Below are 12,913 nucleotides of genomic sequence, written 5' to 3' on the forward strand. Positions count from 1 at the left end.
AAGGTCTGCTCTGGGGAGACCTCAGGGCACTGGGCCTGGCCTTGCAGACATGGGAGCCAGGGCCGCAGTCTGCTGCTTCACACGGTGCAGGGCTAGCTAGCAACAAATGCAAGCCCACACCCCAGGCATCCTCAAGGGTCAGCAGGACCCTAAGTAAAGGCTGACCCTGCTCACAGGAGAAACTGCCTCAAACCTGTGGGCTGCGCGCCAGCGTGGTTGGCCCCTGGAGCCGCAGTCAGCCTGGGACCAGGTGAGCCTGTCCCTCTTGGTGATGCAGGAGGAGAGTGGCGTGGGTTGGCTTTAGAGCACCCTCCTCAGTGTGTGCACAGGAAGTAGAAGGGCCTCCTGGCATCTCGGGCTACCTTTGGGTGTGGCTTCCCGCCCTGTAGCAGGAAGGTGGCCCTCGGGTCTGAATCACGTGGCAGAAGACACAAGCAGAGCCTGGCTCGCGTCTTAGCTGCCCGGCACCAGGCCTGCTGCTCGGGTGCACACCGCAGTCAGGCTCTGGTCCTGCCACAGGAGGTGGAGCAAGTGCTCGCTTAACTGGTTGGAAATCCCAACCTCTCTGATTGCTGAAGGGTGGGGGGAGTGTGTCCCAAAACCGGGGGAGGAGTGGTAAGCCTCTGTGCCACAGAGCACCCGGGGAGAGCTGTGCTTAGATCCGCCTCCACGCTGAGCCTCCAGCCAGCCTCAGCCCTGCTGGCACGTGCCAGTCCTCCCAGGGCTCTTTCAGTGGGGCCTCGCTGCGCAGGAAATGTCGGCTTGGATGGAGCATGTGTGCTGAGAAGGAGAGGGACAGTCTCCAGTGTCTTGACATACAGGACTCAAATGCCAGGGTTTTCGCCAGCTCACCTCCTCAGCTAGATCCAAACTGTGAGGGTCCAGCCTGGTTTCTGTTGGGCACACTGGCACAACCCTCTGATCCCACAACTTGGGAGGCTGAGGCAGGAGGATTGCAAGTTCGAGGCCAGCCATGGCAAATTAGTGAGGCTCTGCTCAAAAAATAAAAAGCACTGGGTGTTCAGCTCAGTGGTCTAGCCTCTGGGTTCAATTCCAGCACCAAAAACCCAGCATACAGAATGTGTGTAGGTTCTACAGATAGTATACTTTTTATTTAAGGGACTTGAGCATTGGGGAGTTTGGTATGTGGCAAGAGGACCTGTAACCCATCTGCAGGGGTCCCCAGGATTGACTACTGCCTTGTGTGTGTGTGTCCTGGGACGACTGTGTACAGACTGTCCAGGTGCGACCTCAGCTGCTTCCCCAAAGTCAGGCCCAGTAGGTACGGGAGCTCTGGTGCTGGTGGCCTGTCACTGAGATGTGTGTCATGGTGTGTGCTGTCTTCCAGGTGTGGAAGATATCCTTACAAGGACCGTGCTACATGACCCTGCTGATGACCGCCTTTGGCCTGTTGTGGGGACACCTCCTGCAGATCAGACCCACGCAGAGTGTCTTCATTTCCACCTGCCTGTCCTTGTCGAGCACTCCCCTGGTGTCCAGGTTTCTTGCAGGCAGTTCCCGGAGCGATAAAGAAGGTAGGGATGGGCTCAGTACGTGTGCAGTTCGTGCTGTGTGGATCTGGCGTACGGCTCATGGGAAGCTGGGAGTCCTCCACACCTCTGCAGAGGACTGGCATGGGCAAGCACCTGCAGCTGCCACTCCCTGGGTTAAGCATGTGTCCCTCACATGCTTGCTGTCCAGGTGGCCTCAGGGCCTGAGAGACTCGGCACCCGAGCTGTGAAGCCAGTCTGCACTGCAGAACGTCCTGTGGGGTCAGAGTGCCGAGGAATCAGTGTGGCTGCTCAGCTGTGGTGAGTCCTGAGCATCGGCTCGGCCTGACCCTCACCTCAACCTGGCCTCGATGCCCCTGCGCTCCTGTTCCACTGTGCCTGTGAAGGGCTGGCATCGAGGCTCCCTGCGGTCTGGCGGAGGGAGCAGCAGCACGGGAGCTGCAGAGGCCTGCTGACCACCACGGAGGCCGCGCTGCTCTGCGCTGGGCCTGGTCCACACCAGCCCGCTCTCCATGTGGGCTGGAGGCGGGGCCCACTGCTGAAAGTGTGCACAGGAAACCATCGCCTTCTGCCAGACCCTGCCCTGCACACACGGGCACCCCCTCCACAGGGACTGGACCGGCTGCCCCTGCCCCAGCGGCTGCATCTCTGCGGCTTCTGTGGGCTGATTCTTAGAGCAGCCCACTGTTCGGTCAGTATATGAGGCGCTCCAAAGCTCATGTCAGAGGACACAGGAATGTTGAGAGGTGAGATGACCAGTTCACGAGAGCCGGGACTCATCCCTAATGACCCACTGGTGAGTCGGCAGTCTGAAGGACTGCGCCTGACCACAGGCAGGTGGGTGTGCCCTTGCGGATTGTGTTTCTTGTCCCTGGCTCCTCCCTCCCTCCCTCCCTCCCTCTGCTTCTGGCTTCTGTGAGCTGAGCAGACCCCACAAACTCGTCCTGCCATGACCTTCTGCTTCACCTCAGAACCAGAGCAGGGGAGTCAGCTGACCATGGACTGATCTCGAAAACTATGTCACAAAGTACAATCTTCTCCTCAGAGTTGTTGTGTCAGGTGTTTTCCTCAGTTGCAAGGAATCTGACCGCAGCTTTGTGGGAGGTGAAGAGGACTGAAGAGCAGGGCAAGGAGCTCAGGCAGACAGCGGGTGGTGGCACCTGTGGAAGCAGCTCCTGGGGGGACAGCGGACACCACAGTGCTAGACCCACAGGGCCTGTGGACAGAGGGTGAATGGCCACGCTCCGGAGTGAGGCTGCAAGCCCCCTCGTCCACAGGAGAGCCTGGTGGACACTTCAGAGGGAGCACTCGGGGATCACAGCGCGAGCCCCCTCATCCACGGGAGAGCCTGGTGGACACTTCAGAGGGAGCACTCGGGGATCACAGCACGAGCCCCCTCATCCACGGGAGAGCCTGGTGAAGACCAGAACAGACATGCTCGTAACCCTGGAAACAAAGTGAAGGCGCCACCTTTGTTCAGCTGGGTCAGATGCAGCACGAAAGACCCGTAGTGGGGAAGGTGGGTGCCCGCAGACCCTGTTGCAGGCCTACTCTGCACCGTAGGAAGGCTGCAGCATGGCGGGCAGCCTCCGGACTGGAGGAGGGCCTGAGACTCAAGGCTCGTCCCCAGACTCACGGGGGAGTCATATCAGGACAGCGGCACTGCAAGTGCCCAGGGAAGCGGACCTGTCTGCAAGGGCAGGTGCTGTGCAGGCAGGCACGTGGACGCTCCCATCTCCAGCCATGGTGTAGCGGAAGACGGGAACTCCTCCCTGTGCTGGGAATGGTCGGGCACAGGAACCAACAAAGAGGCTGCCGAAGATTCGGGGGAGTTCAGGGGTCTCTGACGGAAGAAGCTGAGTGCTAGCTGCCCTCAGTCCTGCAGTGCAGAGCAGCATGGGACAGGGCCCGGGTGGTGAGAGCTTCCTCAAGATTCTGAATAACTGGGGACTGTTAGAAAAGAGGTTGTTTCTTGTTTTGTTTTTTGGCACAGGGATTGAACCCAGAGTGCCTAACCACTGAGCAACATCCCCAGCCCTTTTTATTTTTCATTTTGAGACAGTCTTACTAAGTTGTTTAGGGCCTCACTAAGTTGCTGAGGCTGGCCTTGAACTTGCAATCCTCCTACCTCAGCCTCCTGAATCACTTGAGATCACACGCATGTGCCACCACACCTGGCAAGGAGGTGGTTTTGTATCTTGGAGTTTTTCTTAAGACCACAGTAAAACTCTGGATAGTGAGGTGGTCAGAGGGGCCACTCTGTGGGTGCACACCGAGGGGGAGGCAGACATGCTAAAGCTGCAGGTGTAGTTAAGCTGGTTAGCAGTGTACCTGCAGCACAGTGAGAGAACATAGTTTGGAAAGAACTTCCATTTATAGTAGCAGCAGAAAGCAGTGGATAAATCCCTAAAGATAAGATCTGGGTCGCCTTTGAAGGGAAAACCTGTCTTTGAGGCTGCACGGGTGTGTCCTGGCTTGGTGCACGGTCACTGTACCGAGGCCTTTCTCAGATTTACACACTCCTGTCCCCGTGAGGTTGGCAGGGTTTCCGTGGGACTTGAGGGACTGACCCTATCGTGGATTTAAGAGCAGAAGGCCAAGCACAGCCTGTGTGAAGAGCACCTGGGCATCCCCACGTGACCACATGGCCCAGCCACAGGGAGAGGGAACGGAGGCCCCCAAGTGGAAGAGAAGAAACTGGAGCCCTCCCCTGGTTTGTACCCCAGAACGTCCTGTGTCAGACGCCTGCATGTGAAGAGCAGAGCCCTGGACTGCTAGGAGGAAACACGGGACACCTGTGGCCCTAGGGTAGTGGGTCTCTTAAACACGCAGTTCAGAACCCCATGGAGAGAGTGCTGATATGCACGGAACAGCCAGCTTTGAGACTTAGTAGAAGGTGCTTGGTACGCACAGGCTGGGTCTCTGTAGAACAAGCCAAGGCCTGATTTCCTGAGTGTCCAGACAATGGTGAACCAATCGGAAACCTGGCAGGGGTCTCTTAGAGGAGCCTCGCTTGGCCCCAGGAGGGCAGCCAAGGCCCCTGAGGTACTTGTGCACCATCCTCAGCTGGCAAAGGCTGCGAGTGGGCATCTGGTGCCCGGCTAAGCGAGCCCAGGGAACAAGTCCCAGGCGCCCAGTTGTCCTCATGGAAGCCGCAGTGGGCCAGCCACCGTGGAGAGCAGTTTCTGAATAGAAAATTACTTTTCTAGTTATGTTCCTAGGAGGTTCTCACAGTGCACGGGAATGGCGGAGGCAGTATCCTCTGGTAGCAAGACGTCAACGGTGGCCTGGGCCCTGGGTGCTGCAGTTGAGCGGCACGCGTCCTTGGAAGGCCGCAGAAGAGAGTGGGTGACCCTTCAGCAGCAGGGTGTGGGTGTGGAACCCAGTGCCCTGGCCCATGCCACCCGCGTGAAACCTGGGGTGTGCTCAGCACTCCCAAAGCCTGAGCAGGCATTGGGCAGTAGCTCCTGGGGAGGCGGGCTGTGGCCACGGGTCGCCGGTGCCCAGGAGTGGGCAGCACCTGCTGCTGGTCACACAGTGCTTGAGGCCTTTCTGTCCAGCGATTCACAGCAGAGGTGTCCCCGGGAAGTGGAAGCACATAGTTAGCTTGCGCTTCGTTGCCTGTGTCAGGAAGGAAGTCCATGTGGGGGAGGGAGGCCCAGTGCGTGTGTGGGAGGCACCCTGTCCAGACGGGGTCCTTGCAGCTCTCGGGCTGGGGAGGGCGTGGGGTCCTGCGTGTCGAGGACACGGACATGGGGTCACCGTCCTCACGTTGCTGTCCTGTTGTTTGCCATGGGATCTTTTGTGGTGATGTTTTTCTGTAATTCTGTAAATAACAAGTTGAGTTATGATTTTCTTTCCCAAAAAAAGAAAAGAAAGAAAAAAGACTTAAAATCTCTTTGAAAGCAAATATTGCAGTGTTTAAATATTAAAAACTCATTTTTGGAGACAGCGTCTCGCTGTGGCACCCGGGCTGGCCTGGAGCTCCTGGGCTCCAGTGCTCTCCAGCGTCAGCCCCGAGGCCTGGGACTGCAGGTCTGCCCTGGCGTCATGCCTGGCTTCAAGGAGGCATCTCATTAACGACCAGCGCTGTCAGAAGCCAGGCACGGTGGTGCGCCTATAATCTCAGCTGCTCGGGAGGCTGAGGTAGGGGGATCGCAAGTTCAGATCAGCCTCCACGACTTGGTTAGGTCCTAAGCAACTTAACAAGGCCCTGTCACAAAATAAAAAATGAAAGAGTCAGAGATGTGGCTCAGTGGTGAAGTGCCCTGGGTCGATCCTGGGACCAGGAAGAAACAGAACACCCTGTCTGGGTGTTCGGGAAACGTGCCAAGGGTGCACTCGGGGCTGCTGGCGTTGCTGTCTGCCTGTGTTGAGTGACGCTCTCTCCAGCAGGTGACGTTGACTACAGCACCGTGCTGCTGGGGATGCTGGTGACACAGGATGTGCAGCTGGGGCTGTTCATCGCCGTCATGCCGACACTCATACAAGCAGGAGCAGCTCCGTCCTCCAGGTACGCGTCCTCTGCACTTACCTGGAAGCTTTGCTTTTCCAGCTGAAACCATTCGTTTCTGAAAAAGCTTCCAAATGCTTTTCCCAAAGCAGTGTCCGAGCTGTGTGCCCAGCATGGGGGTGGCGGGGTCCCTGCCTCGGGGCAGTCAGGGCACGCGTGTGGCGTGTGGCTGTGGTTGTCGCCGTCGTCCTCGTGACTGTGCCTCCCACTGGAATCCCCACACCAAATTGGGCTTTCTTGGCTGGTAGGGCGAGCTGGCCCGGGAAGCTGCAGGTTCTGCTCCATGGGGTTCACGGCCAGAGCACCAGCTGGAGAAGGCCCAGCTAGTGGGAGAGGGAGCCGCTGAGGCCCAGGCTGCTGCCCGAGGGTGGGACCCACGCTTGCCTGACCTTGCCAGCCTGCTGCCTCCCCTGTGTGTGGCAGGACCTGCCCCAGGCGCTGGCCTCTGCTCTGGGCTGTGCCTCTGCCTTCTCTGTTCCACATACCGACTGCTGCCCGGAACTTGGCTGGATGTGTGTTCTCGGTTGGCGTGGGGCTGGCGTGGGGCTGTACGAGTTCCTTCTCCAGCCGGTCCGGTTTCCCAGGAGTCCGTGTGAGTGGACGTGGTTTCTGTCGGTGCCTTTTCTTCACCCACCAAGGTGAAAATGTGACTTTTCTTCGTCAGTGACGTGGTGGGCTGTGTTGCTTTTCAGGAGCTGAACCATGTGCAGTAAATCCCACTTGGTTGTAGTGTCTTAACTTTTCTTCTTTGTGTGTTCACCTGGCTGATTTCTTGAGGCCTAGGGAGCCTGAGCTCAAGAGTTTCCCTTTCATGCACTCTGTGATTTTGGCATTGAGAGTCGTTTTAGGTTCATAAAAGATTCGGGAAGTGTTTCTGGAAACTGTTGTATAGAGCTGGTGTTTCGCCTCCGCAGACATCTGGCATCTCTGCTGTGAAGCCCCCAGGATCTCCGGGCTTCTCTGGGGCACCCCGGGCGTCCTTGGCGTCCACCTCGGTCTGCTCGGCTGCTGCAGGGCTCTCGGAGTGCCCCTGGTGTCCTTGAGAGGTGTTGCAGTGCTGAGGAGTTGGGCCTGTCCTCTGCGGTCATCCTCTCCCACCGTTAGTCCCTTCTGTTGGCCGTGGTGTATTTGGCTCTCGTTTCCCTCTCAGCACTGTGCAGCTGCATCTCACTGTATGTATGGCTATATATAAATATGTATAGACATACGTATGATTTTCATTCGATTCAGTAAATTTTTTGAAGAATTTTTTAGTTGTCAGTGGACCTTTGTTTTATTGATATGCGGTGCTGAGAATTGAATCTAGTGCCTCACACATGCCTGGCAAGCGCTTCACCACTGAGCCACAGCCCCAGCCCTTCAATTCAGTGAATTTTTAAGATTTCCTTCAGTATCCTTTCTTTGGTTCATGGTTTCTTCAGAAGTGTTAAGTTTCCCGTTGTCTGTTACTGACTTATGGTTTGATTTCACTGTGATTCTACTAGTAGAATAGGAAAGGTTGGGGTGATTTTTCTTTGTCTACCTTATAACTTTTCTGTAATTTAGGAAAACCTCTCTTCCAGTTCTAATAACCGTGAAAAGTTTACAGTAAAATAAATCAAAGAAATAAAATTAGTTATAACAATGGAGACTTTGCTTATGAAGCTTTACTCAGAATTAATCTTGATCTTTCCTAAAGGAAAAAATAACCCCCCCCCCCCCCAACATTGCACAGGAAAGAACAAGACTTAGAGTAGAACCAGCTTCCCACAGCACAGAAGGAGCAGTGTCCAGGCACACGTGAACTCAGGAGGTCGCCTCTCTGGTCTTGAAGTTCTCTTGTCCCTTACCAGAAGAGCGGGGCCGGGTCTGAGACCTAGCCTGGCGGGGGCCCTGACTGTGGAGCGGGCCTGTGTGGGGCCCAGGACGCAGACCGCACCTCCGGCTTCCACCTGCAAGCTGAGGGTTGGGTGGCACCTGCGCTCCCAGCCCCCGGGGAGGCCAGGGCAGAGGGGTTGCCAGGCGGAGGCCTTGTCTCAACAAAAGTAGAGCAGGCCCGATCAGCTCCATGGGAGAGCGCCCTGTTACTAACCCAGCATTGCGGAAGGGGCCTCTGTGGTGCCATTGGGAGTGGCTCGCTGGGCTGGGTCGGGCTGGTCGGAGCGGGGGGAGTTCGCGGAGGTGTGGCTTCCTGGCCCGGGTAGGCCACGCGTGTGCCTACCTAGGGTGCACTCCCGGTACCCACAGGGAGGCTAGTGCAAAGGCAGGCATGTCCTGGACACCGTTGGTGGGGAGGGAGAGAGCCGGGTGTTGTGTCCCCTGTGTGCTCTGTGCTGTGTGCTCTATGTCCTCTGTGCGCTCTCTGTCCCCTGTGTGCTCTGTGTCCCCTGTGTGCTCTGTGTCCCCTGTGTGCTCTCTATGTCCCCTGTGTGGTCTGTGCCCCCTGTGTGCTCTTTGCTGTGTGCTCTGTGCCCCCTGTGTGCTCTGTGTCCCCTGTGTGCTCTGTGCTGTGTGCTCTGTGCCCCCTGTGTGCTCTGTGCCCCCTGTGTGCTCTGTGCTGTGCTCTGTGTCCCCTGTGTGCTCTGTGTCCCCTGTGTGCTCTGTGTCCCCTGTGTGCTCTGTGTCCCCTGTGTGCTCTGTGTCCCCTGTGTGCTCTGTGTCCCCTGTGTGCTCTGTGCCCCCTGTGTGCTCTGTGTCCCCTGTGTGCTCTGTGTCCCCTGTGTGCTCTGTGCCCCCTGTGTGCTCTGTGTCCCCTGTGTGCTCTGTGCCCCCTGTGTGCTCTGTGCCCCCTGTGTGCTCTGTGTCCCCTGTGTGCTCTGTGCCCCCTGTGTGCTCTGTGCCCCCTGTGTGCTCTGTGCCCCCTGTGTGCTCTGTGCCCCCTGTGTGCTCTGTGTCCCCTGTGTGCTCTGTGCCCCCTGTGTGCTCTGTGTCCCCTGTGTGCTCTGTGTCCCCTGTGTGCTCTGTGCTGTGTGCTCTGTGCCCCCTGTGTGCTCTGTGCCCCCTGTGTGCTCTGTGTCCCCTGTGTGCTCTGTGTCCCCTGTGTGCTCTGTGTCCCCTGTGTGCTCTGTGCCCCCTGTGTGCTCTGTGTCCCCTGTGTGCTCTGTGTCCCCTGTGTGCTCTGTGCCCCCTGTGTGCTCTGTGTCCCCTGTGTGCTCTGTGTCCCCTGTGTGCTCTGTGCCCCCTGTGTGCTCTGTGTCCCCTGTGTGCTCTGTGCCCCCTGTGTGCTCTATGTCCCCTGTGTGCTCTGTGCCCCCTGTGTGCTCTGTGTCCCCTGTGTGCTCTGTGTCCCCTGTGTGCTCTGTGCTGTGTGCTCTGTGTCCCCTGTGTGCTCTGTGCCCCCTGTGTGCTCTGTGCCCCCTGTGTGCTCTGTGCCTCCTGTGTGCTCTGTGTCCCCTGTGTGCTCTGTGTCCCCTGTGTGCTCTGTGTCCCCTGTGTGCTCTGTGCCCCCTGTGTGCTCTGTGTCCCCTGTGTGCTCTGTGCCCCCTGTGTGCTCTGTCCCCTGTGTGCTCTGTGCTGTGTGCTCTGTGCCCCCTGTGTGCTCTGTGCCCCGTGTGCTCTGTGCCTCCTGTGTGCTCTGTGTCCCCTGTGTGCTCTGTGTCCCCTGTGTGCTCTGTGTCCCCTGTGTGCTCTGTGTCCCCTGTGTGCTCTATGTCCCCTGTGTGCTCTCTGCCCACTGTGTGCTCTGTGCTGTGTGCTCTGTGCCCCCTGTGTGCTCTGTGCCCCCTGTGTGCTCTGTGTCCCCTGTGTGCTCTGTGCTGTGTGCTCTGTGCCCCCTGTGTGCTCTGTGCCCCCTGTGTGCTCTGTGCTGTGTGCTCTGTGCCCCCTGTGTGCTCTGTGCCCGTGTGCTCTGTGCCGTGTGCTCTGTGCCCCCTGTGTGCTCTGTGCCCCTGTGTGCTCTGTGCTGTGTGCTCTGTGCCCCCTGTGTGCTCTGTGCTGTGTGCTCTGTGCCCCCTGTGTGCTCTGTGCCCCTGTGTGCTCTGTGCTGTGTGCTCTGTGCCCCCTGTGTGCTCTGTGCTGTGTGCTCTTTGCCCCCTGTGTGCTCTGTGCTGTGTGCTCTGTGTCCCCTGTGTGCTCTGTGCCCCCTGTGTGCTCTGTGCCCCCTGTGTGCTCTGTGCTGTGTGCTCTGTGCCCCCTGTGTGCTCTGTGCTGTGTGTTCTGTGCTGTGTGCTCTGTCTTGTGTGTGTCCCTTTTGCGTGTGCCCCCTTGTGCATGTGCCCCCCATTGGTGTAGTGGGTGGAGGCCGCATGTCTACATCTGGCCCTGGTCCTAACAGTGCTGAGCCGGAGAGGCTGGCCTGCACTGACCTCCTCTTGCTTGCAGGTGGCCTGTGTACGTGGGAGGTGGGCCTTTGCTGAGCCTGGCATGGTCACTGCAGAGCTGTGGGGTCTTGGCTGGGCACTGCAGCTGGCTCCCCTTCTCCCTTGCTGTCCCTTTCTCATGGACCAGATGGGTTAGAACAGGGTCTACCCTCCACCCTGGGGATGGGGTGAAGGGGGCGTGACTTTGCTCAGAGAGGTGCCCCGTGTTAGGGAGTGCCGGCGCGTGGGTGACAAGAAGGTGAGTACAGGACTGAGGTGGTGCTGCAGATCTGTGGCAGCAGTGACCTCCTAGAACCTACAGGGGCCTCTGTACCAGCTAGCCTGTGACCAAGGTCTGAGGACTCAGCTGACCAGCTGGGAAGAGGGCTCCTGGGGGGCATCCAGCATGTGGACATGGTACACAGGCCCTGCCCCTACGGGCCGTGTGTCTGCGCAGGATGGAGGGGAGGCGTGCTTGGTGAAGTGGGCAGTCCCCTGTGCAGAGATCTGGCTCTTTGTGCAGAGCGATGGGTCCGGACAGGTCTTGGCGCCTTGAGAGCGTGGCCCAGGGCGAATCCCGGCCAGGCTGGTGATCGGGAAGCCTCGTCAGGACTGTGGGCACCCAGGCGGCTTCAGCTGGGGCAGTGGGGCGGCGTCCCTTCCTCTGGGGCTGCAGGGTCAGTCCGTGGTCTCTTCGTTCTGTCTCTCCTGTTGCAAGTCCAGCTCTGTCTGGTCTCCTGGGTCACTGTCCAGCAGTCCAGTGCTGGCATGAGCTGGACCGCAGGGACAGACCAGTCCTTTCTTGGTGACAGGGGTCTCTTCCTTGAGCAGGACTGGAGGAGGGTTTTGTCCCAAGGGGCAGCAGTGGGGTCTGAACCCTGCTGCCATGCCATCGTGCCTTTCCGCAGAAGCCGTGGGCCAAGTCTTAGTGACCACAGGTGCCCATGGCTTCTGAAGCGCTTGGTAGGGACTCATTCTCTTGCACCTGGTGCTGGGCATCAGCCCCAGTCTGGCTGGGCACTGGGGACACACTCCAGGGGTCGGGTGGCCTGCTGAGCCGTGGTGCTGACTGCCGGAGGAGGGCTGTCCTTGTCCACGTGGGAGCACGTCCGTCCAGTCTTCAGGCGAGGCATACGAGCCCAGTGCTGCCTGCCAGCACCTGCGTCTGACTGGCAGGACTCATCGCTGTCCTTGGTGGTGGCAGTGTATGGTCTGGGTCACTCCCATGGTGTGCGGCAGGAGGGCGGTGGGGACACCCCTCGGGCTCCGGAGGTGTACGACGTGGCTCCTTCCCTTCCAGCCTCGTTGTGGGGGTGCTGCGCGCACTGCTCCTGGTCGGCCAGGCCCTCTTCTCGCTGGCCCTGGTCTTCGTTCTGTGTCTCCTCATCAAGATGTCCCTCATTGGGCCTTTCTGCCGGAAGCTGCGTCTGGAGAGTAAAGGGAACAAGGAGGCCCTGGTCCTGGGTGTGTCTGCCTTCATCTTCTCCATGCTGACGGTAAGTCCCTCTCCAGCTCCTCCTCGCGTGTGGCCTGCCTGTGTTTCATGGGAGTTACAGTTGAAATGTCTGAAATGCACGGATCTCTTCTCGTGTGGTTCGTGGTGCTGGGCCTGAACCTGCTTGTTCCGTGCCCGCTCCTAGCTCGAGGGGAAGAGTGATCAGTGCACGTTGCACTGGCTGCCTCTGAGCTGGTGAAAGGCCAAGCACGTGTCAGCCGGGCTGCTGTCCCCAGCCCCCATGCCTGTGGCGCCTAGAACAGCTGTGTGGCTGAGCAGCCTTGTGGTGCGATGAGACAGGCCGGGGCAAGTCTGTGGCTGCAGTGTGGAGGGTCTTCCCGGCCGCCTCTGGAGCACAGGCTTCTCGCTGTGAGGGGAGCTGTGGGGAGGGTCCCCGGGGCTCCCTAGGTCTACCCAACTGCACGACGGCACCTTGCACTATCAAGACCGCCAGTTGCTGCCTCAACATTCATCTCACTGAAGTGAGGACTGTTCACTCAGAAGCAGGCGCAGGAATGTCCACAGCAGCCTTTCTCGAACCAGCCAGAACTTGTCCCGATGTCCTTCAGGGTGAACAGTGGGCAGGCCACTCCCAGGAGTACTGTCCAACCCACTGGATGCTGGCACGTGTAGCCCAGGGCTTCCCAGAGAGCCAGGCAGAGTGAAAGGGTCACCAGGCTGCATACTGCCAAGTGAGTTTACATAGCTGGCGGGCAGTGACCATCTGTACACAAGGCCGGTGGCAGTCAGGAGCAGCCGAGGGTGCCCGGGGTCTGCACTGCAGGTGCCACGGCTGCTGAGGCATTGCCCTCGGGCCTGGGCGGCAAAGCTGTCACCCTCAGAGCCCCCTGTGAGCACATCTGTGCCTCAGGGTCACATGTAGGAACAGCTCCACTTGGTCACGCGGGCCACATGTGCTCGTCCTGCGAGGGGACAGAGCCACTGCTAGAGCTGCTCCAGGTGCCACCAGCGGTGCCTGGTCTGCTCTCCCATGGTCCCTTGCGTCCTGAGGCATCCTCTCCGGAGGCAGCTCATGGCCAGGCTGTCTGCCGTGGCCTCCTCCCCACAGACTCCCGGAGGCCACGTCCTCAGTTGCACGGTTCTCTTCTCTGCACAT

General features: G+C 58.9%; 1 protein-coding gene across 2 annotated transcripts in view; it reads left to right on the forward strand.

Moving 5' to 3' along the window:
• The window catches only part of TMCO3 (transmembrane and coiled-coil domains 3), a 33,327-nt gene that overhangs the window by 13,531 nt on the left and 6,883 nt on the right, over window positions 1-12,913 (forward strand). Inside the window, exons 7-9 of one of the 2 annotated variants that reach the window (XM_079138776.1) lie at window positions 1,349-1,535; window positions 5,904-6,024; window positions 11,602-11,797. In XM_079138776.1, coding sequence (XP_078994902.1) covers window positions 1,349-1,535; window positions 5,904-6,024; window positions 11,602-11,797 — 504 coding nt within the window. The remainder of the gene's footprint in view (window positions 1-1,348; window positions 1,536-5,903; window positions 6,025-11,601; window positions 11,798-12,913) is intronic. The other variant, XM_079138777.1, reaches the window with a different exon arrangement.

This window comes from Sciurus vulgaris (assembly GCF_902686455.1).
Source record: "Sciurus vulgaris genome assembly, chromosome: 4".
Lineage (NCBI taxonomy): Eukaryota > Metazoa > Chordata > Mammalia > Rodentia > Sciuridae > Sciurus > Sciurus vulgaris.